At 36.7% G+C, this 27,838-nt stretch overlaps 1 protein-coding gene across 1 annotated transcript in view; it reads right to left on the reverse strand.

Annotated features, from left to right (window-relative positions):
* The window catches only part of LOC140160809 (vitamin D3 receptor-like), an 85,799-nt gene that overhangs the window by 36,217 nt on the left and 21,744 nt on the right, over positions 1–27,838 (reverse strand). Inside the window, exons 3-5 of the mRNA XM_072184118.1 lie at positions 14,035–14,169; positions 8,828–8,986; positions 1,269–1,591 (exon numbers count right to left, since the gene is read on the reverse strand). Coding sequence (XP_072040219.1) covers positions 1,269–1,591; positions 8,828–8,986; positions 14,035–14,169 — 617 coding nt within the window. The remainder of the gene's footprint in view (positions 1–1,268; positions 1,592–8,827; positions 8,987–14,034; positions 14,170–27,838) is intronic.

A 27,838-nucleotide genomic window follows, 5' to 3' on the forward strand; every position in this document is an offset into this window, starting at 1 on the left:
TAGTGTGTCAAATTGGCATGGAACACAGCAACATGCTTGATGAAGCAAGGAGTAGTAGTGTAGCCACAGGGAACAGCGATATTTCACCTATTGACCACGTACCAAATTATTATTTCTCTACTGGACTCGAACCCAAGACTGCATTGTACCTTTTTTCAAGGTTGTACCAAGCACGGCTAAAGCATGTTCAAGAGACAATACCAGGCATTTATCATGAGGGCTACTATGCTGGTGTCATGAATACTAGGATAAACTCTTTTGTTTTGTTTCATATTGCTAACAGAGTATTCTTGTGATGAGTTTATAAAAATATCGCTCTAGGAACTTTAGAGTTTAACTGATACTATGAGGTATAGTTACATTCCATGCTATTATTCGGTACTTAACTGCAAACTGAAACTCGCTTTTATAAACCTCTACCTGTTTAAGTATGTCTGTGTGCTGTAATACATACGATCACATGCCGAGGCGTTGAATATGTAGTAAAAGGCAGGTCCGATAAAATCGAAGATATGACCAAATTGATGGTTGAAGGCGGAAAAATCCCCCAAAAGGCGGAAGATGCCATATGCATGTATCCGTGCATTGTACTTGCATACACCCTAGAAAACTTCCAAAATTCTCAACAAAACTCGAAAAATATTGTAAAATTGGAATACAAAATGTTATCATCATATTGGCCTTTGATGAAAATTTTATCAAAATAGCCCTTCGGAAATTGCTTGAATCTATTCAAGTATCAACCCATTTATTTTCTACAATACAGTATGTATTCTTGGGAATATGAGAGTTGTGAAATGATCTTCTATATGCCAGGTTTTGTTTTGAAATTTGTTGTACGGATAGTTTTTCATAGTTCAGTTACTCGGGATGTTTCGGAAACGCCTCAAAATACTGCCGTCAAACATTCCCGTATATCAAGAGATGGCGCTATTTTTTGGGAGGGAAATATCGCTGTGCAGGGGGGGGCGATCATGGCGATCGCATTACCGACAATTAATATATTCAAACGGCCACAAAATAAGTTTTAGGACATCAATTGCTGTCAATAAATATATATATTGTTTTGAATGCATTCACGTGTCAAGTAACATAGCTCGGAGTTGAGATTTCTTCAACTCCCAAAAGCGACAACAATTTTGCCTCAGTAATTTGTATTGATTGATCAGCTAAACGCTCTGAAAGCGGAAACACTGAGCATGCGTGAAAATCCTCTTTTCTGCAAAAACAATCAAGTATAAATTCAGCAAACACAAACTGACACTTACGATCTATTTGCATTCCAACTTCAATGCATTTCTTCATTCTGCAGAAGCTGCATGTTTTTCTTGTCTGCAAATCCATGTCGCAAAATCTTTTGTCCGATACATGTGACTTAGTGCAATTCTTCAAATCCGACTTCTGTTTGGAGTGACGACGAAAGAAAACCTTACATCCTTCGCAAGTTAGAGCCTGATAATGCATCCCGTTAGCCACGTCACCGCATACTACGCATTTCCTGTCCAACTTAACGACAACTTGGCTAAAGGATGCAGAGGAGCTTGATGAGCATGACCAATCTTCAGTTTCTGCAACAGCTATGGTTGATGTACTGCTCGAAGTCGCAAACAGAGAGATATATAAAATAAAAAGAAAGCTTGCTGTATTTTTTTGAAGAAATAGATATTTTGCCTCATCCCTACTTTGAATCCAATTCTTTTTATTGTGTGACCCTTAAGGGTATCCGTAGGGAGAACACTTTGTTTTACGGCCAGGTCTGGCCAGGTGCATGTTTGTTCGCAGTCTACAGGTGTAACTAGGTTGTTGTATATTCTATAATTTTCCTGGTGTGTTAACTGTGATTACATCTAGACACCAGTTTATTTTTTATTTGAACGGGACCCTAATTTAATGAGAAAAACGCCGAAAAGAGAGGCCCGGCAAAAGCCGATTTGCAGACAATTTTGTAGCTACAGACAGCTCGTATTCCATATAACAACTACGGAAACCAATCAGTGCCAGAAGTGTTGATTTATATTTCATCCACTTAGGTTTGGCTTAACCCACTAAAAGGTACAACTTTAAGGCTGATCATTTTAATTATAAATGTAGTGTGTGTGTAAAAGTATATTTCTCAAAATGGAGGAGAGCGCCTATGACTATTGTCCGTTCTGTCTACATGGTCTATGATAATTATTTTCTTACGAAATATATTCACTTAACACAGACCACGGTTGCCAAACAAATGAGGGCAAACCATGGGTCAAATCATTGAAAAAAGTCGCCCAATATTTTTTTTTTTTTTTTTGGTTTCTATGAGATAAAAAAACTACCAGAAGTCGCGTAAGCCAATGTTGAGAAGTCATGCAATATTTTTCTTAACCATCAATTGGTGTCTATAGGACAGGAAATTGTCGCGAGGAAAATCTTCAAAACTCATCCTATTGACCTAGGCCTATTACATCGCGGGTTTGGCAACCCTGCAATATATACAGTTATATAACATCGCACCGCATTGTGAGGTGAACGAACTGAATGTTGACATTGTATTCAGGATTTAAAACAAGAACTGTCTTTAACCAGACAATGCGGTTGGTATAAAACATAGCGTGTGATATCATGATATCAACTTCAAAATCTAAAAACAAAAGTAAAGAAATAATTTAGGGCGAAATAAATAAACAGCGTACAACAGGTGCTATCTTGTCAATAATGATAAGAGGAACATGAAAAAAACCAGCAGAGAGCATGCACCCAGTAAAGAGTTAAATAAAGCAAGGAAAAATCATAATGTGCAGAAGGCCTACTTTTCGGATGATATTCACAGAAACAAAAATAAAGAACTAAAGATCTAAAAACAAAAGTAAAGAAAATGAGGGCGAAATAAATAAACAGCGTACAGCATGTGATGACTTGTCAATAACGATAAGAGGAGCATGTACCTCAATAAAGAGTTTAAATAAAACAAGGAAAATCATAATGTGTAGAGGCCTACTTTTCGGATGATATTCACTGAAACAGAAAAAAAAATAAGTTTAAAGAATTATATATTTTAAGATTAGATAATGAACAATCATACATAAAAATTTTGACAGGTGTCTGATGATATTTATACACTTCGAGCAAAAAATAAAGAACTACTTAACACGCGACATAAATAAATAGCCATATTTTATGAACGAACTGAATGTTGACATTGCGGACCAGGATTTGAAACAAGAACTGTTTTCAAAAAGAAAACGCGGTTGGTATAAAAACATAGCGTGTGCTATCATGATATAAACTTCAAAATCTAAAAACACAAGTAAAGAAATAATTTAGGAAATGAAATAAATAAACAGCGTACAGCAGGTGCTATCTTGTCAATAATGATAAGAGGAACATGAAAAAAAACAGCAGAGAGCATGCACCCCAGTAAAGAGTTAAATAAACCAAGGCAAAATCATAATGTGCAGGAGGCCTACTTTTCGGATGATATTCACAGAAACAAAAATAAAGAACTACGTTAGTACGTTTAAAAAATTATATAATTTGAAATTAAATAATGCAAAATCATACATAAAAATGTGACATGTGTCTGATGATAATTATACACTTCGACCAAAAATTTAAAAAATACTTAACACGCGACATAAATAAACAGCCATCTATCAAGAATGACAAGAGGAACATGAAAAAAAAAACCACCTAATATATGAGAGCATGCACCCCAATAAAGAATTGCTTTAAAATAAAACAATGAAAAATCATGACATGTGAAATGTATGTTGATACACTTATAAATAATACTCAAGGGTGAAATAAAAACACCTTATCTACCGATATTTCCACAGTTAAACATACTCAGTGATCACTTGTACTAAAACAAAAATAAAGAAATACTTCACAAATGATAAGAGGAACACATAAAAAATAAATAAGCGAGCATGTCCCAAAAAAATTAGTAAAAGATAAAATAATGATAAAACGCATACAAGAAGGGGCAAAATATTTGTCATAAAAACTTATTAAATGCTCATTTGCTCTAAGATATTTAATGTTTGCAATTTACTCCTAGTTTATCATTTATTTATTATTTATCTAGGCTTATATATCTTTTATTTATTTATCTATTAATTTATCTATTTATCAATTTATTTCAATATCATTATTATTAAGTGCCTATTTATAATGATATTTAAATCTATCAACATTATGCTTACGTCATCCAGGAGTTATTATCCCACTTGAAATCGCCATATAAACACAAATTAATAAAGAAATACCCAATGGGTGAAATAAAAAGCATGATCTATCTTTTCAAGAATGAAAAGAGGATATAAAAATATAACAGAGCATGTCCTATAAACATGATAAAGAATTATTTAAAATCGTACAAATGTGAAACATGTAATATGACATATACTTAAGGGATCTGGAATGAGCGTTTTGAGCGTTTCGACAGTATTTTTTGTGGGTAATGAGAGCACATCAGACATATCGAATTGCATTCTGAATACGAAGAATGTCTTTCTCATATCAAATAATTTTCATTTTTTGAAATTCACGATATAATGCAAATTTTATGACAAATTATTAAAATTTGATATTTTTCAAATTTTTGATATAAACACAGCCAAAAAAGAAAGTCTCCAGTAGTTCCATCCTCATTTAATCAGATTCTGATGAGTTTATGGCAAAATAATTTATATAATAATTTTCTATACACTCTCCTTGAAGATTGATACCAAATTTGATATCAAAAGTTTAATCATCGTGAGCATAGAAACATTTGTTTGGAAATTCGTTCAATTTTAAAAATGACATAGGAATTGTATCACGTAGCAGAGCTAGCGTGAGTGTCAAGAATTACGTCGCCTGAATAGGCCGGCAGGTTAAAGGTTTGGCCATGCATATCAAAATGCAAATCAAATACCCGCTCTTTCAATTGTGCGCAGGCAAGGGTACAATGATTCCTGTACGGGCATGCTTCAGGCCACATAATAAGCTGATACCATGCATTGATTTTTTGCGTGGTCAATTGTAATTTGTCATTTTTAAAATTGCACTAATTTCCAAACAACGGCTCCTTTGCTCATGATGATTAAACTTTTGATATCAAATTTGGTATCAATCTTCGAGGAAAGTGTATAGAAAATTATTATATAAATTATTTTGCCATATACTCATCCGAATCTGATTAAATGGGGATGGAACTACTGGAGACTTTCTTTTTGGTTGTAGTTTATATGATCTCAGTAAATTTTATAAATCTAATGACATATTCTTAAAGTGTATGTAGCTGGGAGGAAAAGCCGACGATCAATTGAAAATTTTGACCTTTCATATTGAAGATATGGATTTTATTTCCCAAAAAGACCTATTTTTGGGGGAAATCCATATCTTCAATACGAAAGGTCAAAATTTTCAATTGATCGTCGGCCTTTCCTCCCAGCTACATATACTTAAAGAATGTATCATTAAATTTATAAAATTTACTTCGAGGACTGTTATATATCAAAAATATCAATTTTTAATGATTTGTCATAAAATGTGTATTACATTGCGAATTTCAAAAAATCAAAATTATTTGATATCAGGACATTCTTAGTATTCAGAATGCAATTCGATATGTCTGATGTGCTCTAATGTCCCACAATAAATACTGTCCAAACGTTCATACCCCAGCCCTTAACATAAAACAAAATAAAACGGTCATGATAATATGACATTAAGGGCGAACACCACTAATGAAGCGTCTTGGTTGAAATGCACGTGAAAATTAATGTCTTTCTTTGCTCAATTTGAGGCCTTTTGGCTCTCATAGTTGCCTGATGTACCCGTTACATTTTATTAAGAAACAAGGTAGTATAGTTTCTCTCCATTGATTTTGCAATAGCGTCTCCAGGAGGGGGCTCAGAGGGGCTTTCAGATTTATGCGGTGGGGGGCTTAATGGCTAAAATCGCCAAAAACCGCCTGATTTTACATATCCCTCTAGCGTTGGTTGTCAGTAGATTGCAGTCACTCCTCATCAAGTGTTGACAAAGACAACAGTGGTTGTTGAAACGTACACAGTAAGTGCATTTTCTTGGATCAGATACTACGAACTCTGGTTTACTAGTTTACTCTACCGATCCTGATGAATTTGTTCAATCAATAACGATATCTGGGGGACCAATCACAAGCTAGATTCATTTAAAGATGCATTACATCATGACCAATTTTAGTTAGGCCAGAAATTGGCCTAACTCTCCATAGAATCCCGTGTTAAAAAGTTATCCGCAATCCAAAGTCAGTAGTCCACTTGGGAAGCTAACAAACAGAGGGCGACGGTGACTGAAAAGATTAGATGTGAAAATCTATCAATTGTGCACAAATAATAATCAGAGTTTTAAGCTTAAATGCAATAGCCAGAAGCACAATTGGCAAGTGGAGTACGGAGAAGTCTAGCTACACCCTGGAAGGAAAAACAGTATTTGAAACGAGGAAATGTGCAATATGACTTAATGTAATACATTAGAAAAGGCTTAAAAGGCAACTATTAGGCCCTGATTCATATTTAATCATCATTTAGGCATGTACATTAGATTGTCTGTGTAAATTTAGCAGGATCCGACTTTTTATGACGACTTTCAAAATGTGTTACATTTCAGAAACACCAAGCTGTTTGTGAGGTGGCGTTAGCTGTATGGGTTATAAGTTGAACTTTTTACAATATTTCTGGAAAAAAAAATCCTGAAATCCATATATTAATTTTTACAATGGATGTCGTCATCTGACCTTCTGCTTGCAGAAAGGGAAGTTTTGAAGAACTGAGTTGTTTTCCGGCCCCTGTCTGTACAGAAAGTCAGTGGGGCTTATTTACTGGTGTGCACCCTAAAAGGCCCTTGTCATAACCAATGGTGGCGGCATGATTTTTCCGTGCATGAGGGTTTAGGGAAAATTAAATTATATGTCTAAACTTGAGGTTGCATGTGTAAAACATGGTCTTTTTTAACGCATGTTTGGGGTATTGAAATGATATTTTTTTTTTTTTATTATAATGGTAAAGATCCATGTCATACATAAGAGATTATAGGACATACAATACTTGGTAGGCCTAATGATAATGCGTAAACTTTGTACCTGTTAGGGAACTGAAATCAGACTGAAAACACAAAGCGTCATTCGAGGCTCTGTCTCACCAGTTGCATTTACAAGGCCCTTGTTATAACCAGTGGTGGCGGATGATTTTTTTCTGGGGGAAGGGTCACACAAGGTTCTGAACAGAAACGTCACATACGGACCAACCCACACTACCGAGAACCGCGAATGCCGAGAACCGCGAAAGCCGAGAACCGCTCTAGTCTTAATTTATTTTTGCTGTGGATCTAATTTTTATTTTTAAAGGACATGGCCAAACAAGTATATGTCTAATACAGCTTATTAATTAAAATTAACCATAAAGCTAACAATAGTTTTTGGCTATCTGAAAGGAAATAAGGAACAAGTTACTTGGCAGAGGAGGAAGAAAACAGAGAGCGTACCACCAGTCAAAGTCCCCATGTATTGTATGCGGTGAGTTCTCGATATTCATGAGGGCCGATTGTTCGATCGTGCAGTGTCTAACAATCACGCTTAGCGCTATGCGTGCCTTCGCAGATACGCGATAGAGCGTTGTGTGCTTTTGCGATAGACCGTGAAAATACGCGGGAATTGCGTAGAAGTCTCGCCTGTCGCACGTCATGGAACAATCGGCCCTCATATCATTAACGGATGATGCGGAGACTTTGACTGGTGGTACACGCTCTGTTTTCTTTCTCCTCTGTGCTTGGCACCTATACACAATTTCATTGACAGTATCGATCATGTGCTAACCAGGGCTGTCAACTATCAGGCATTGGCCGTGAGTCTCACGCATTGGGTCACTTTCTCACGGTCTCACGCCAAGGTAGTATAATCTCACCCTAGGTAGTAAATCTCATGCAAAACGCTTGAAAATGAATAAAATCTCATGCATCATCAAAATAATTTGTTGCTCCTACCGCCTGGTGCTCACTACCGTGAATTGTGCGCTCAAGCCAATTTCGATAAGGTCCTTTCCACTATAAAAGGTTTCTTGTTCTTCTATGTTTTCTTCAATGTTCTTCTATTCAGCCTGTCGACATCTCTTGAACTTGTTTCTCAAGAGCATTAAAACCTAACAAATTTGTTCGATCCTTATATCAATCGTCGATGCTGCTTTGATGCTTGTTATTAATGAACTAGCAACTAATTAGTCAGAGGTAATGCTAAATTCATATTGATCATTGTCAATACAGGTATTTATATATTATCATAATTAACAAGTCATTTAATTGATTTCATTAATAATTAAGGATCGACCAAGCATCAATGGTTCTTTGATGTGATCATTTATTAGTTTTTCAAACAAGACATCACGTACAACACAATTTTTAGGCTAATGTATACAGATGCTTTTGAGTCATAACTTTAATTTCACCTTATTTACAACATTATTCACTTTCACAGCATTTTTAAAGCTTTTTCGGAAATATAAAATGTATCTATTTATGACAAAATCGGTGGCGCTATTTAGATACTGGAAATTACTCTTTCAGGCTTTTAATAAAAATAATTCCTTTTATTTTTTTGATGAAATATGTTTATAAAATTTCTTTGTTGCTTGTTTCACCTATTCCATCTGTTTAAATGGCAGTATTGATTACCTACCCCTTGCAAATTAAGAAATATGATTTATGATAAATAGCGCCATCTATAGTTTGCATTTTCTTAATAATGAAGCCAATTCTATATACATCGAACAACTGTGCTCAAGAGAAAGCATTGGGTAAACTTTATTGGGACTGTGTCATACCACACACTTACCTTATAGTTCCTTTAGTTGTATCAGCTTGGTCTTTTTGTTCAGTCTCTTCCAAGTTTCCCAATTGCCTCAGTTGTTTCTCTTCATCGTCCAACTTCTTGCGCTCAAAATTCAACTTCCCTTGAAAAGTGTTGATTTTATCATTCCACTCCTGTTGTTGTCTGTATTTAATGTGTACCACAGAACAAAAATTTGGAAATGAAGCCATGCACTTAACACCCCGGCTCAAATTTGAAAAGTTAAACAAAAATAACATGTAGGGTAGGCACTCTACAGCTTTAAAATAAAGATTACAAAATAAAATAAAAAAGTTATTAAAAGAGAGTAACAATAGTTGATTGATTCATTATATTTGTGTTTACATTTTTGGCTACAGATCCTCGCTTTTGTTTTTGTTCTGTTTTAATTTGTGTAATTTAATTATACAGGGGTGCAGCATTTACAGGCTTAAAGCTTATCGTTGTACCTCCTCCATCGTGTTGTACTTTTTATAATTATTGTATTTTGTTGTAATTTTTGATGGAAATAAAATAAATCTGATTGATTGATTGAATAGTATAACAAGTGTGATTTAATTAAGAGAGTCATAATAGGGGAGCTGTATGGGGAATAAGAGAGACGTGAGACCCCAGGAAAGGAGCCCTGCAGTAATATTGCCTTTTGAAAATTTCATCAGATGAGGACGAGGAAGAGGTCCATAATCCTTCTTTCCACAAGGTTTCGCTACCAATATGGCATGCCATACATGTCCTAAAATTTGTTTGGTTTATATAAGGTGGAAAAATATGGCTCATAACACCGTGTATTGATATAGAATGGCATGCACGCTGTTGGGCGCAATGCTTACCCTAGTTGTGTGTTGCATAATGCGTGACTGGCGCACGCTTTTGTGAATTTATGCGAGCGTGAGTTTGGACTTTATTAACGCGCGCAGTAACAAAAGCCAAATAATTTACGCCTTATATAAGCCAAACAAACTTTTAATAGAAATAATGTTCACAAGCTTTTTGATTTATGCAAATGAGCCTCCTAATTTGCATAGTTAGCAATGAAAATATAATGTAATTTGAAGACTGCCAAATCACATAATCAGTGTCGAGAAATTGTGGTCATACACTCAGACAGATTAACTGACTAACAAATAACCAGGAAACATATTGCCCTGATGATGTCTTAGCAATGCATGCAGCTACTTGTCCATCCATTGTTTTGGACAGGCAGTTTGCTCCTAGTACAGGCAAGATTAATGTCTCTGACATACGTGACCAGGGGTAGCAAGCAAAAAAAATCAAAGGGTCCAATTTACCTTTGCTACCTGCAAAACCAACATTTAAGGGGTCCAATGAGAATTTAAGGAGTCCATCTGTCCGAAATTCTAAACTTTATACTGATTTCACCTCTGTGCATGTAAAATTAAGGTTTTTATTGGACCCTTTGGTCACTTTCAACTTGTGATTTAAGGAGTCCAAAATGGCCAAAATAAAAAAATATGGAGTCCCTGGACGCGTCAGATGCGACCCCTGTACGTGACGGTCACTGACCCAGTCTAACAAAACCCGGAACAAGTCGCCAGACATGGTTTTGAGTTATAGGCTTGAGGCTTCTAAAGATGACATTTACATTAAAGATTCAAAATCAGAATGGGTCACATATATTCTAAGTTCTGTCTGTGAATTCTAAATAAGACCAGACTAATACATGAAGGCTATAGCAATACCTATTTGAACTGATTGAACCCCTAGAGCATTCCTGTGCCCCCAGGATTTTTTTGTGGGGGAGGGTGCTGATTTTGAAAAAATGGACTTTTTTTCCCAAGGGGAGGGCAATTTTGTGAAAAGTGGACTTTCTTCCCTTAATTTGGACCTTTTTGACAAAATAAGCATAAAAAACTTGATTTTTTGGCTCGACACACTCGCAATTTGTGATATTTTGGCCTTTTTTGTATACATTTGGGGAGGGGGTGCAGGCCTGCAAAAGAATGTTTTGGTGAAAATTACAAGTACTTCTTCAAATTCTAGCTAAGACACTCTACATGTAGGGGCCTACCTATAATGATAATGTATTGGGCTTTCCTTCATGTCTATAAACTACCTGCAAAAGAGAGAAGCAATTGCACCCTGGGTAATCGCTTTGTGTGTAATCTATATAATAATACGCATCGTCTGTGTGTCTATCTGTCTGTGTGTCGGGGTGTCTGTGTGTGTGTTTGTCTGCCTATTTTCTCAGAGACTGGGAGTCGCATGTTCCTCAAACTTGGTGGGTGGGTGCAGGTTGACCCCATACAGAACAAGTTTGTATTGGTTAGTGGGTCAAGGTCACCCAAGGTCATCTAGGGGTCATCTGAGGTCAAATTAGCAAAAACTGTCATATGGGCATGAAACTTGGTGAGTAGTCAACATATAGAGTCAAATTTTTGGAAGGTAATTTTGGGGTCATCCAGGGTCACCCATGGGTCATCTGAGGTCAAATTACTAAAAACTGTTGGATGGGCATGAAACTTGGTGGGTACAGTCAACATTTAGAGCCAAATTTTTGGAAGGTCATTTCAGGGTCATCCGAGGTCATCCAGGGGTCAGCTGAGGTCAAATTAGTAAATACTGTTGTATGGGCATAATATTTGGTGGGTACAGTCAACATTTAGAGCCAAATTTTTGGAAGGTCATTTCGGGGTCACCAGGGGTCATCTGAGGTCAAATAAGTAAAAATTGTCGGATGGGCATGAAACTTGGTGGGAACAGTCACTGTCAGCCAGGTAATTGAGCCCAGCCGAGAACTGCCAAATACGGGTAACCGCCTAGTAGTAATATAATAATAATACCAGCACTAATATAGTGCTATTACAAATTCAAAGAACATGAACATAGCACAAAGAGGAAAACAACAACAAATTTTTCTTATAAGGTGAACAAATGTGATGCGATCAAGCAAAATCAGTCGGAACTCAGAAATATTAAATTTTCAATTTCTTATAGGATAGTAAAAAGCATTTACAAAGCTGTATTTTACAAAAGACAAAAGACCCCATTGAAATTGAACAACCAGTTCTAAATATATGAGCCATTACTGAGTTTCCAAAACAACAGGAAACGAAAGGAAATATTTCCTTTGTTTGGCTATATCTCGAAATCAATATTTCTGAGTTCCAACTGATTTTAGATGGCTCTTGAAACTGCAGACAATAAGATAAAGATATATATTTAGACATCCGGACCATCCGGTTTAATATCAATATTGGTGAAGCTTTTTAAAGCACTTAACACTTGCACTATTAAGTGATTTCTTTGTTTTTACGCCTTACAATCCACTCCCCAGACACTGTGAAAAAATTAATCTTTACACAATATGTCTTTCCTACTGTAGCAAGAGATGGTGGTGTTTATTAAAGAGAAAACAGAGATGCCATTTTCAGATTTTTTCCCTTTTTGTTTTCTTACTGTTCCATATTCTTGGATTTGAACTCATCTGTTGAAGATTTTTAGCCCAAATTCTTGCGCTTTTCAGGTTTTTCTCACCACTTTCAATTTTTTGAGTGCCATTAACTGAGTAGCATCGCTAAATTTAATAGACAATTATAATAACTGTGCACCATCTATTTTGAGGTCATTGTGGAAAAGTGGAGGGTTTTGTATTGGGCCGCGGTATTTTGGAGGGTTTTGTTTTGGGCTGAGGTATTTTTCCAAGGGCGCAGTAGCACCCGAGAAAAAATTCTGTTCCTTCAGGCGGACTTCACATTAGTGGCGGCAACAAGAGCTACCAATCACAGAAGCGTGGGGAGTGTGTGTGTGCGTTGCCATAACACTTTAGCGTATACACGCACGTGTGTGCAGAAGTCATTGTAGCGCGTCTCTGTGTGTTAAGGAGTTATTGTGAGTTATTATTAATGACCATGCTATAAGTGTGCGGGACTGCGCGGTCAAGCAATCAATCTCTTTTGATTTGGATCGCACTTGCTGCGTATATTAATGAGGTTATGAATTATATATGAAGAGCTTATTTCCAAACCGTGTTAAGTCCACAAGATTCACTTTGAAGAAAATCAGGAATTTTCTTTATGGCAATGAAAAAAAGTTCGATTTCTATAAAATTACAGTGAAGTGAAGGTGACATATATATAACCATAAAAACACGTTAAGTTAAAATCTAGAGACTTTTGATTTTTTTTAATGAATTTTAAATTTGTTTTAAAAATAGCATGGACTTAACACGTTTTGACACAAAACGCAATTTCTGGCATGGACTTAACACATTTTGACACAAAACATAGTATCTGTAACACAGAACTAACCATATTTTTCTCAAACTAGTCTTAAAAGATAACAAATTTATTAGAAACATACAAAATGTGATTCTCTCTACTATAAAACACAATTTTGCCACAAAACACCTTGCATCTCGAACCCCCTCCTACTGCCCATTTTTTTACCAAAATTCGACGTTTAAAATAGTTCAAAATTCAAAACTTAGTTGAATTGCATTTCTCAGAATTAAATAAACATCATTTCACTGACAATAAGTGATGACCTGATATCCACTTGTTTTAACACATTATCACAAATATTTCCCCCTCCCCCATGCTGCCACCCTAATCTCATATTGGCAGTCGTAAGTTTTTTTATACCTTTAACTTTAAAATTATACCTTGAATTTAGTAGCACATTTTGATAATCATACAAAATAATAATATCAAAAACTAACTCTACCACCATCCTCTAACATTAATTGTACCATCACAGCCTCTCCCTCTCCCCCTTCCCACCCTATTCATGTCTTTCTGGAGGTATCTATCAAATATTTCAGAAATCCCATACAAACTAAGCCTACTAATAAAAAAAAAAAAAACAACAACAACAACTTTTTATGCAGACCAAATTCATGTATACTAGTCTCAGGACCAAACAAGAACGTTGGCGATTAACTATTGGAAGCCCTATGCCGTGCTACTTGTTTACAAGCTGCCCACAAGGGCAGTGTTCATGGACTTAACACAGTTTGCTACAAAACTGGATTGGACTTAACACGTTTTGGAAAAAAATCGATACTTTGTGTGTCAATATTTCGGAACTTGACTAATTTTGGGAAAAAACAAACACATTGCTGGATAGCCCTAGTTACTCACTACCCATTTTCATCAAAATCTCAATTTTGAAGGTGGGTGGACTTAACACGGTTTGGAAATAAGCTCTTCATATATATAGACAATTATCCTAACCTGCTCAATTCTTCTTGGAGTTTAATAAACTTAGCTTTTTGTGTTTGCCTATACTCCTCCAATTGATTGCACATCTCCTCACATCTCAAGCGGTCCAAGGCAAATTTTGCTTCTTGTACCCAAACTTCTTCTTTTCTGTTGATAAAACACAGTTGTAAAATCAGATCAGTGATTCCATCTACATTAGGCTTAAAATCCACACCACCCCTGTTGAAGATTTAGCTAAAGTCTTCCACAGAGGGAGTATGGGTTTCGAATAGAATAGACAGTTGGGTAACTTCTACTTGAAACACTCACTCCAGTTGTGGAAGATATAGGTACAGCCATTAATACATGGGGAGTATGAGTTAGATCAGTGGCATAGCCAGGGGGGCTGGTGCCCCCCTGCTCGTCATGGCCGTTGGTTCATGTAAGGCCATCTGTAGATGGAAGGTGTTGGTGAAAAAAATTGGGTTTTAAACAATAGGCTATTATTCACCCAGGGGACAGAAAAAGGGAGAATTATCAAAAAATTATGAAAAATTGTGAATGAAATTGAATTTTACATATAAATTATGTGTTTTTATGTTGGTATCGCCTATCATCCTTTTTTTTTTTGTTGTCAACAAATCACAACTTCCGTCGGCAAAAAATATTTCCATCGGTACATTTACAAGTTGTGCCCCCTCGGTTAAAAAATCCTGGCTACGCCACTGAGTTAGATAGATTAATTTCCAAAATCTTCCACAGGGGTAGTGTGGATTTTAAATGGAAGAGTCCATTGTAATTAGTGCCTCCCCCAATCACCCAACATACATGTAACTTTTGAGTGACAAACTGACAACCTTTTTTTTTTTTTGTCAACAAATCACAACTTCCGTCGGCAAAAAATATTTCCATCGGTACATTTACAAGTTGTGCCCCCTCGGTTAAAAAATCCTGGCTACGCCACTGAGTTAGATAGATTAATTTCCAAAATCTTCCACAGGGGTAGTGTGGATTTTAAATGGAAGAGTCCATTGTAATTAGTGCCTCCCCCCAATCACCCAACATACATGTAACTTTTTGAGTGACAAACTGACAACCTTTTTTTTTTTTTTCAACTAATCACAACTTCCGTCGGCAAAAAATATTTCCATCGGTACATTTACAAGTTGTGCCCCTCGGTTCAAAAATCCTGGCTACGCCACTGAGTTAGATAGATTAATTTCCAAAATCTTCCACAGGGGTAGTGTGGATTTTAAATGGAAGAGTCCATTGTAATTAGTGCCTCCCCCCAATCACCCAACATACATGTAACTTTTTGAGTGACAAACTGACAACCTTTTTTTTTTGTTGTCAACAAATCACAACTTCCGTCGGCAAAAAATATTTCCATCGGTACATTTACAAGTTGTGCCCCTCGGTTCAAAAAATCCTGGCTACGCCACTGAGTTAGATAGATTAATTTCCAAAATCTTCCACAGGGGTAGTGTGGATTTTAAATGGAAGAGTCCATTGTAATTAGTGCCTCCCCCCAATCACCCAACATACATGTAACTTTTTGAGTGACAAACTGACAACTTTCTATCAACCCCCTTTGTTTAATCTTTCACAACACCCAAAGGCCTCGTCATTTATTGGATCAAGCAATCAACCTCTTTTCAATGCAACTGTGCCTTTCAATGATCATCTCTCTTTATTTGTTATAGCTGCCAAGATTCCAGAAGCTCTATTTAGTTGGAGATGTACATTATTTAATTGATCAATGTGTTGATTCCGCGGGTTGATTCATTTGTGCAATAAAAGTTCAACCATGAAAAACAAAGAAAACGAGATCTGATTGCGTTCGCCTGCGACCGCGAGGATGCACAGCCAGCAGTGACAAATGAGTTATGATCCCGAATCTGTGAGAACCGGAAGTGATCCCTTAATTACCTTTGACCCCATAAAATATTACATAGTGCTTAGGATGTCATAAGGAATATTCCTGGTGATTTTCAGCTTAATCGAATTTATACATGGATTTTGATTTAAAAAATTTATGATTGACCTTTTGACCCCTTAATGACCTTTGACCTCAATGAAAAAAAAACCTTATGTACACCAACAAAATGTATTGTTCCAGTTTTAATTATAAAATTCTAATTTGTTTAGTTGTCGAAATAAAAATTCTTGAAGTTATTTAGCTAAAAACAGGAAGTGACCCCTTAATGACCTTTGACCCCCAAAATAAAAATACCATGCATACATCAAGTAACACTGGTTCATGTATGATTATATTACTCTGGTCTGTTTACATTTTGAGATAAAAAATTTTTAAACGTTTTTGATAATTTTGGTTTTTGACCGGAAGTAACCCCTTAATGACCTTTAACCCCAAAACAGTAGGTATCCTAAAGACCCTGGATAGTAGCAATGCATGTGTGCTAATGGCGACTCTCTGCTATGTAATTTGTAAAGACAGTGATTTTTTGAATATTTTTACAAATTTTTCAGACTTTTACCGGAAATGACACCTTAATGACCTTTGACCCAAATTCTGTGAGGAACTTTTAGACACTGGATATAGATGATGCATGTGTATAAGTGACGTCACGATGCTATGTAATATGTGGGAGGAGTAGCATTTTGAGTGAAAATCCAAGTTTTGGCCATTGACCGGAAGTGGATGACATTTGACCAGAAGTTGATCATGTGACATCTGTGGCACCACCAAACGGTTCTACTGACCAAGTATGGTCATCATGCCTGAAAGCATGTGGCTACGATGGCTGATTATGATGTTGACAGAAGAAAGAAAGAAAGAAAGAAAGAAGAAGAAGAAGAACTAGTGGCAAATGGTGGTCATAGACCACAAACCTAGCTGGGGTGTTTGACCTGACCTTTGACCTTAATGTTTCCCGGTCATGAGGTTTGTCACCGAGTTTGAGACCTGCACCTTTACAGATGTCCAGTAATTGTATTTCTAAAATTTGACCTGTGCATGACCTTTGACCTGACCCCTGCAAAATGTTCCCCTGGTCATGAGATTTGTTGTCACTGAGTTTGAGCCCCATATCCCTTACAGTTGTCCAGAAAATGAAATTATAAGATTTGACCCAGATAACCTTTGACCTGACCCCTGCAAAGTGTTCCAAAATATTCCCTGGTCATTAAGTTTTTTGTCACCGAGTTTGAGCCCTGCACCCCTTACAGATGTCTAGAAAATGCATTTCTAAAATTTGACCTCTGCATGACCTTTGACTTGACCCCTGCAAAATGTTCCCCTGGTCATGAGATTTGTTGTAACTGAGTTTGAGCCCCATATCCCTTACAGTTGTCCAGAAAATGAAATTATAAGATTTGACCCAAATAACCTTTGACCTGACCCCTGCAAAGTGTTCCAAAATATTCCCCTGGTCATTAAGTTTTTTGTCACCGAGTTTGAGCCCCGTACCCCTTACAGATGTCTAGAAAATGCATTTCTAAAATTTGACCTCTGCATGACCTTTGACTTGACCCCTGCAAAATGTTCCCCTGGTCATGAGATTTGTTGTCACCGAGTTTGACCCCATACCCTTATAGATGTCCAGATTTAGCAATTGTAAGATTTTGCCCTTTAATGACCTTTGACCCCAATTCTGTATACAAGTTATAGGCACTGGGTAAGCCGATGCATATGTGCAAGTGACGTCATTGTGCTATGTAATATGTGGCAGAAGAAGCATTTTGAAGGTATTTGGTTATATACCAGAAATGACCCCTTAATGACCTTTGATCCCAATTCTGTTTACACCCTATGGGCAGTGGGTATAGCCGATGCTTATGTGCAAGTGACATCATTGTAGAATGTTACATGTACGGGAAGAAGCATCTTTAGCTGAAATTACAGTTTTGGCCTATTTGACCCCTCTGTAACCTTTAACCTACTAAAAGTCAGGTGACGTGTATGGCCGTGGTCAATGATAGTTGTGACCAAGTTAGGTCAAAATCGGTCAAAGCATGTCTGAGCTAGAGCAAAAAATGTGCAGTTTGTTGCCAGAAGAAAGAATGGATAGACAGTACCTAGCTGGGGGGTGTAAACCCCCAGCTAGGTAAGAACGCTGTAAAATAGTGCACAAGCGCCGATGGCGGCTGTGCAAGAAAAAAAAAAAGTAAAAATAGGAACGGTGGTCCCAGATTTAAACTGATCGTATGAAATCAAATTTTTTAAACAAAAAGTCTTCCATAATGCTATTTTACAACTTGATCTCAAATGACTTTTGACCTCTGTATAACAGTGAACACCCCCAATACATGAAGGATCCCATAGTGCAGATATGACCCAAGTTTGATAAAATTGGATCGATTGAGCCCCTATTTATTGGTCGAGCTATGAGTTTTAAAATATTGGACAAGACGTACAATGTAGTCAAATCCAATACAGCGAGACCAATAAATATTGGGTGTAAAGCATCCAACTTTAGGGGCTGTGCAATAATTATGAGCCCTGGGGGAGGGTAAAATTGGGGGGGGGGGGCAAGAAATTTTTGGCGAGCCGAAAGGGGGGGGGCAAGCAATTTTTGGCAAGCCGAGAGGGGGGGGCAAGCGATTTTTGGCAGGCGCCTTTTTAATTAAACACTCTAAAAAGGCTTGGGAAAACAGTACGGAAACGCTTAAATATGCAAATTTTCCTGTTTCGCTGCGCCGCAACATACATCTAGACCATTTAAGGTTTGCAAATTGGGATCCCAAAAATTTGGCATGTTCAAGGGGGGGGGCAAAGAATTTTTGGCGGGCCCAGAGGGGGGGGCAAGCAATTTTTGGCGGGCCGAGAGGGGGGCAAGCGATTTTTGGCGAGCCGTTTGAAATTTTACCCGGGGTAAATAATTATTGCACAGCCCTTATCATTATCATGTTTTGGATCCAATATTTTCACATACTTGGATTCATCAAAACATAATAATGGTTGCAATAGGATTTGAACTGTTCATATGAGACCAAATTTTAAACCAAAAACCTGACACAATTGTTGAACTCGCCACCCAATAGCGTTACATGACAAATATTATGAATTTTTACACCAACCGGGTTTCTAATTAGATTATCTCGACAATCATCAACCCTAAACTAGCAAAAGTATACATTTTTGGAAAGCTGAAGGCATAAGCAATTCAAATATATACATTTCAACTCATTATACAGGGTGACTTGCAAGTTATACAGGGTGGAATAAAAAAGATTTTGATAAAAAATGGGTCACTCAATGCATTGCTTATTACCAACTTAAAGTAATAAACTGGAAGTAAACAACATTCATTTGGTTAGAGGATATGGAGAGCCAACTGACTTTGGAAGAAACCGAAATCACAGCTGTTTGGTAATCTCGGAATATAGGGTGTCCCAAAGTATGTTAGATTTTTTACAATTCAACATATTTTGAACCTAAACATTTTCCCCTAACCCAATAAGAAAAAATATGTCCATATTTAGATTCCTCGTCAAATTTCCTTCAGAAAATCTTTGAAAGGCTTTGACTATGATAGGATAAGTAATTAAAATTTTACAGTAACTTTTAGATTTTGAAGACATCTGCATTACTTACTACAGTGTTTAATATGACAACGGGTAGTTTTGTATGGAAAAGTTTGTATTTTCTAGACTAAACCAATCATAAATGATTAAAAACAATTAGTAGAATTGTTTAACTGTAAGGCCATGAGTCTTTTAGATGCTAAATAGAGTCCAAATCCAATTTACAGCCTTTACAGAAGCAGATCACGCACTAAAAATACCAATCCCATAGAGTTTGTGTGTACCACATCCCCCACCACCACATCCCCCACCACCGCCACCCTGCCCAATCTGAATTCTATGAAGCACAGTGTTAGTATTAAAAAAGTTCAAGTATTTCTTTTTACAGGGTTGAAAGTGTATTTTATTTAGCAATAAAATGATACCACAAGCATGACAATAACTTCTTGCTTGACAGAGATATCATCATTTTGTTTTGAGTCGACTTTGGCAAAATGTAACGTCGCCACCTTTTTTTGGTGGCGAGCTCAAGACACACGACCATAAACAAAAGAAATCAAACTTAGAAGAAGATGAAACTGCTTTTAAAACATACAGAACAAACTAAGAAACAACTCAGACATGCTCAAGGGGATTACATAAACAACAATATGTCTGATAACATGCACCAAAACTCCAAACAATTCTGGAAAATTGTAAAATCTAAAAGAATTGACAATGGAGGCATCCCACCTCTTATTTATGGGAACACTACAACTGACAACAGTCAGGACAAGGCAGAAATCTTAAATGATTACTTCAAGTCAGTTTACACACAGGAGGACACCACAACCATCCCAACTGAAGCTGGGATGCCATACCCTGAGATGCCACCCATTACAGTCATGCCAGAGGGGTGAAAAAGCTTCTCACAGACCTGCAACCAAACAAGTCCCCAGGACCTGATAAAATTCCTGCTAGAATACTGAAAGAGTGCGTCGAGCAATTAGCTCCCATTCTGGCAGCCATTTTCAACCAGAGCTTGGACACAGGCCAACTCCCTACTGATTGGCTCATGTCGCACATCACTCCAATTTTTTAAAAAGGTAACAAAAATTCACCTAGTAATTACAGACCAATTGCATTGACCTCAATATGCTGTAAGATCTTGGAACAAATCTCACTTGGACCAACACAATATTCTTGCTGAAGCCCAACATGGCTTTAGAAAAAGAAGGGGCTGTGACACTCAACTTGTCACTACAATCAGTGACATTGCAAAATATTTTGAAGAAAAAAAAGCAAGTCGATGCTGTTTTACTAGACTTTTCAAAAGCGTTCGACCGCTTTCAAAAATTGTTTGCTTGCCCTTCCAAGACAAAAATTTGGAGGGTCGGTGTGGCGATCCTTTTTCTTTTTCTTGGGCATTTCCTCCATTTTTCCTCCATTTTGAAAAGGCTAGTATTGACAAATGTTGATCATTTTACGGTAAACAAGTATTCCTGAAAAAAATTGGTGTCAGTTCCAATTTACAATGTAACTATTATTTTAATGTAATGTTAAAGAGAAGTTTTGCACTGCAGCACTGACAAGAACATTTAGTGGTAGTTCATTTTATCATTAAATAGGCCTAATTATACACTTGGCTTAACGTCAGCCTTCTATTCTTCAAATTTTTTCACAGGAGGAAGATGGCTAATTTCATCATTCGATATCAGCAAAGTATCAGGCCCTTACAACTCCTATACCAGCGCAATACAAAAAGATTTTTGTTTAATTAACACTGGACATGCTGGATGTTTTTATAAAATTATTGTATGTGATGAAGAAGGGGGCTGGTGGTTTATTTGTGTAAAGGTCAAAATAGGATTCGGATAGGGTCAGGACTCTGTTTTGTCATCTTCCTTCTGTGGGTCTTTGAACCTGCTCATTGTCTGGTGTGTGTGTTTTTTTTTTTTTAATTTTGATTTTGAAATGGAGCCTTCATCTTTGGTTCGAGTTGTATTTTTTCCTGAATGTATTTTAATGCTTTCTCTAACACACAAGCTCTAAGTAGGACTACTGATAAAATACAAAAAAACTGAAAAAGAAAGAAAGAAAAAAAAAAGATGTGGACAGTACCGTCAGTTCCCCCGTGTATTATCAGAAAATGCTGCTGCCACCAGATATAGGCTAAGTAAAACAGAGTATTACTATCAAGACTTATGTCGATATTATCAAGACAGAGATAAGTGTCTGATGACTTGCAAAACTCGGCGGTAAACCGGGCCATGATTTTAAGCTTATTGTTAATTTTGCACCTTCAAACATACAAACCATCTCAAAAGTTAGGTCTTTATAGTAGGAAACCTTTTTGGGCGAAGGCACCATGTCAACAATGCCTAGAAAAGTTGCTTTTTGCCTTGTAAAAGTACGTAATTTTTCGGCACTTCCTGGTCAGCATGGAAGCAGATCGATTCGCCAAATCAATTAGTCCACAGTTGACTTGGCCATATGCCAATTCATGCATTTGGCCCCAAGCTAAGTCAGCCACAAACCAATTCGATATTGACCAAAAGGGATAAACGATTTAATATGTTAATGAATATATGTGACCGTCCATCTCGAAACAGCTGTAAAGTCGGCTTGCGGTCAATTTTGTTTTATTTCGTGTTTAGAAAATATATCATAAGCTTTAAAATGAAAAATCATTTGACTCCAAACGATATCCAGAAGTAAAAAAAAAAAGAGGGTTAAGTGCACAACGTACAAAAAAGTGACTATATCTCATTAACCGATGATCCTACAGATATGCGACCACTGACTTTTTTTTCCTTATGACCAGAGGAAAAAAATCGACATATGGCACGACTCGAGGATATTTGGTTAAAAAGATAGAGGGTTAAGTGCACAAAATTAAAAAAAAGTGACTAGGCCTATATCTCATTAACCAATGATCCTACAGATATGCGACCACTGACCTTTTTTGTTCCTTATGACCAAGGGAAAAGTTTGACATATCTCACAACTCTGTAGGAAATGATGTACATCATCATCATCATCATCATACATCATCATTTTATTTTCATTCAAATCAACATACAAAATATAAAAGACACAACATTTGAATGAGGAGATGCTCAAAAGGCCCAAAGGCCTGAAGCGAGCACCCCTTACACTGCCTTAAGTTACAACATACAATTACACAAAGTTAACAAATAAAAGAAAAAAGAAAGAGGAGAAGAACATGCAAAGAAAGACTCCAATATAAATATTTATAACATTTCATATAGATATTCCACAGTCCACACAAGAAAATTGATAGTTGGAGTGGAGATGGGGGGGGATGGGTGAGGTCATTAAATAATCCCTAAATATTAGATGTAATTTTTATTAGACTTTTCTTTATTTGTAACTTAAACTGGTTTACTGATTTTGCCATCTTTATATATTTATCAGTAATATTCCATTTCCTAGGACCGGAAGCCCGTGTTGTGAGGGTTACAAACTGCATGACTACGTACAGATACGCCGCTGACATGTTTTGTTCTTTATGACCAGAGGAAAAGTTCGACATCGCACGACTCTTTGGATATTTGGTTTAAAAGATAGAGGGTTATTGCACAAATTACAACAAATTGGTTTGTGACCGAATGCAATGGTTTGGGGCTGAATTGACGAATAGTATCGATATCGATATTGATATTTTTACAGAGCACGTGATATTTCGATATGATGATTCGAATTGTCACGTGATCGTCAAACCTGTACTAAAGGTGTCAGTTCTGCAGGAACTGACACAAAAATTGTGCGTTTTTGGACTGATCAAATATGCATAATAAATAAAATGGGTGAATAACAAGTAAAAATGTCCTTGATAGTGATACTGTCCAAATTTAAGGTTTCTTCTAAAAAAGTGATAAGAAAAAAAAAACCAGACCCAAGATTTCTAATTTTTTTTGGTCGGTCGCTGAGGGCAACCAAACATAATAATTTTTTTTGGCTAAGTATCAGTCTGTCATGAAATTAATCAAATTATTTTTATTTTGTGAACAAAACAAAGGTTGATTTACATGTAGCTGCAAAATTTGCAGATTTTTGGAATATCTACACTAACTAGGGCTCAACCGATTATCAGATCGGATATTGTATCAGCCCGATATTGATATCAGCCCGATATCTGTTAAAAAGTTTTCGGCAACTTTGAAGAACCACTGCCGGACCTATTCTGAAGTGCTAGGATCATTCACAGTTAATTTGAAAAATGGGAAAAAATTAGTTTGTTATCCTAATATGAAAACCATTAACCAATATTTATCTCTTCATGTAGCCCTTTTAACACTAACCAAACAATTATTTTCCACATATTATATCCAGTCAGAGAGATCACTCATACATGATGTAATGCCATCAGTGGCGTAGCCAGTGGGGGGGGCGGTGGCCCCAAATGAACATACATAATAATCAAATATAATTATTCTTTAAACTAATCAGTACTTAGCCAGCATTCTTCTTCTTCTTGATGGTAACATAGAGTTCTTGCAATGTTCTGGACAGCTGATGCATATATCCTTATTCACTTGTCCTGCGAAAATCAGCAAAGTCCATTGTACACTTGCATTGATAAATATCCTTGCGGATAAAATCCTCACACAAAAATGGTGTTGCTTTCTCCAAACACTTATTACCAAGCGCTGCTTTCTCCAAACGCTCATCCCCTTAATTGCGCTGCTTTCTCCAAACGCTTATCCCCTTGCGCTGCTTTCTACAACTAGAATTACGCGGTTCGTAATTAAAGTGGCCCCCACAAAACTACATGAGGCCACTATATACTATCACAATACCCAGTATGAAGTTGATCGGTGATTGCGTTGAAGCTGGCGAGTGGATTAATGGAAATGAAGGCAAAATATGTAAATGAGCTCATAATATTCATAAATATGCAAATAACATGACACAAAAGTATACAGCACATGAGGCCACCATATACTATCACCGTACCAAGTTTGATATAATATTGGATGGCTGAGCATGATACCATAACATATCGGATGAGTCATAAAAATATCGGACGAGCCAACGGCGAGTTCGATATTTGTATGACATTTAATCCGATATGTTATGGTATCATGCGTAAATAAGCTTATCAATATTATCATTATTAGGTTTTCTTAACTCCTAATAACCCTGAAAACATAATAATGAAGTTGATCGGCCATTGCGTTGGAGCTGCAGAGTGGAATAATGAATTTGCTTCCGCCCAGACAAACAAACAAACAAAGATACAAAGAAAGAAACAAACAAACAAGGAAACAAACAACCATTTGGATGATAACATTTAAGCCCCACATATATGTGGGGGCCAAAAATGGTGCTATTTCCGCCTTTCACATAATATCTTCAGGAAGCAGGACTGCGATGCAGTTGTCCCCACTTTAATATATTGACAGATGTGTTGTTTCATAAACCAGACTTCAGCAAGTCGACAGAAGAATATATATTCCTTTCTTGCAAGAAGTACGTTCTTTGACATATTCTAGATCTTCTCCGACAACAATGGCAGGCAGGGGAGTAGTACATTGACTACATAAAATATTTCTAGTTAGCAATTTCCTTTCTTTGAAGGAATTGGACTGTAAGCATATTAGCTAGCCCAGATCAACACTATAAACTGTGAAGAATTGTGTTTACATTTTCTTATATAAAAACACCGGGAAATCCCAAATATTAATAGCCATTTTGCTATTTTCACAAGACATGATGTAATCTTGTGAAAGCCCAAGTCTTAATTATAACATTAACCTTTCACATGACATCACTTCCTGAGGGGAATCCCATATGATGTCACTTTCACTCTATACTCTCAGGGGACTTTCCCAATTGTGCAACACACTGAAAAGGGGGGGGGATTCCCAGCTATCCATTCAATTAGCTGAGAGGGGAATCCCTAAAATGTCTCATGAAATAGATTTTAATTGTAAACAAAAAATTATCAAATTAAATTACTCAGGGCACATCACAAAGGATACTTAGAATTGTGAATTTAAAAACAAGGGCAACCGTTAAAAATTGGCAAAGCGCAAAAAAATCAATCACGTGATAATTTGGCACATTTACAGTGGTTTGTAAATGGGAACCTAATAATTTGGCATGTGTACCCTAGTTGTTATGCTATTCTAATTGAAAACCATACAACCCCATATGGAAGACATGACTTCATAGATTTCAAATGGAGTCACTCATTTAGGCAGTTAGCTAGGATTTGACAAGTGCCCTTCATTTACACCAAAATTCCCTATCCTTCTAGGGATGCACCATTAGATTCTCGGGGGGGCATGGGAGTTTGGGTCAGGCAGAAGTATTTATTTTTCAATTTTAATGTATACTTTTAATTTTTTATACAAAGTTGGGTGGGGGAATTTTTTTTTTTTACTCATCAGTGAGGCAAAAAAATTTTTTTCGTCTCACTAGTGGGTGAAGTTTTTTTTTTTCGTCTCACTAGTGGGTGAAGTTTTTTTTTCTTCAAAAAACTACCATGCCCTCCCCTGGAAATCTAATGGTGCGCCCCTAGGGGTTCAGTCAGTTCAAATAGCTATTGCTATATAGCCTGATTTATTAGTCTGGTCTTGTTTTGAGATCACAGAACTTTTTCAAACATTATTTTTAGAATTTGGCATATGTCATTAATTTTGCCTGTCCCAGGAGTGAACTGACTGTCCAAAATGACGGGTGGACAGGTGGTTAGCTAGCACCTTGCATTCAGGTAACTCCCATTTGAAATTTACACCTCCTGTGTAAAAGATTAAGGTACCGGCTTCCATAGGGGGTGAAATTGAATAGTCCAGTGTGTTTGGAAATCATTTCCTCCTGATATCTACATTTTGTAAAATATTTATCCCATTTTGGGCTCTCCAGGCAGTTCCTTAACCCCCTGAGCACTACCTGCCGATCTAACATTGCCTCTGATTGGTCAATTATGTGATATCTTCACCAATCAGAATGGAGCATTGCAAATAATTCACACCATTTTTTTTCTGCGTGGTGAAATTATTCTAACAATGTTGCTGGTTGGTCCAATTGATAATGAAAACTTCTTTTTGACCAATAGTTCTCATGGGGTTAAGACCCACATTTTGATCATGCTCCAGTTCTTTGACCTCAAACTCTGACAATTGTACCTCTTTGTATGCTTTTAGGGGCGCATGACACCAAATCACTGCGCGAAAGGTGCAATGGTGATGAGTTCCGGTTAAAAGTATATGGCTACTGGAGACAATGCGGTGTCCTTAGGTACCATGTTCTTCGTGAGGTTGGCATGTTCTGATTTAAATGAAAGATGCTAACCTATTAATGACTAAAATAGATAAGAAATTATACAAATCGATTTCACAAGAAAAGTAGGCCCTGTCCGAATTACTGCTAACGGAACAAGTTTTAATGCTAGTTATGGCGTTGAAATAGCGGCGTCACTTTTCAACATTTTTTAATAAAAAACTGAATCTATAAAAATCCCCAAAATTGAAGCTTAAATGAAATTTCAGTCCTTAATTAATACAGGGATGACGTTAAAAAGTGAAAAAAATTGTCACGCCTGGTAGAAAACGCCGCTTAAAAAGTGGATTTCTACGTGCTTTTCAATGGAGAAGTTATTTGGTGGTTTACGCCCTTGAAAGCATGTTATAAAAATGGTGGAATGAGCTATAAAATTTGGAATTTAAAGTTATTAAAGAAAGATTTCCCCTGAAACTGATTTATTTTGAAATGAGAATATTCTATTATATAATCATGAAGCTTTCAACCAAGATTTTAGAGTATAAATTTCTGGAAAATTCGCTGGAAACAGGGTTTGGTACCAAAGCTGGCAATGGCGGCCATGTTTGTTCAGATATACCATTTTGAGCTTAAAATCGAATAACTATTCAACTTTTAAAATTTTTGTTTAAGAAAATGGTATAATAATTGAAAAATGTAGAACATGAAATGTGTTTATAAGATACTCTTGGAAACATTTATCCCATGAAAGGTATCCAAGTACCCCCAACTGCCTTATCAATAGCGTTTTAAGGGGACGTGTCTTTTTTCCTCTTAATTTTAACGAAATTTGGTCAGTATATGGCGATATTATTTGCAATGCGGCTGTTTTCATTTCTCTGGAGGGAAATTCATTTATCAAGTTTGTGATGAGTTTCTTTGATTAAAGATATTGTAATATTATCAGACATTGGGAGAAAATAAACACTCAAGGGTGGGGAGGTGTCGTGTCTTTATACCCCTACCCCTAACGTTTCCGACCTAGGCATATACTCGTGCAATGAGATGATGCTTGTTATGGGGGGGGGGGGTGGTTCAGAAACCTTTGTGCATTTTGCTTATGTAATGTGCAACTTAAGTT

The sequence above is a fragment of the Amphiura filiformis genome, chromosome 9, assembly GCF_039555335.1.
Source record: "Amphiura filiformis chromosome 9, Afil_fr2py, whole genome shotgun sequence".
Lineage (NCBI taxonomy): Eukaryota > Metazoa > Echinodermata > Ophiuroidea > Amphilepidida > Amphiuridae > Amphiura > Amphiura filiformis.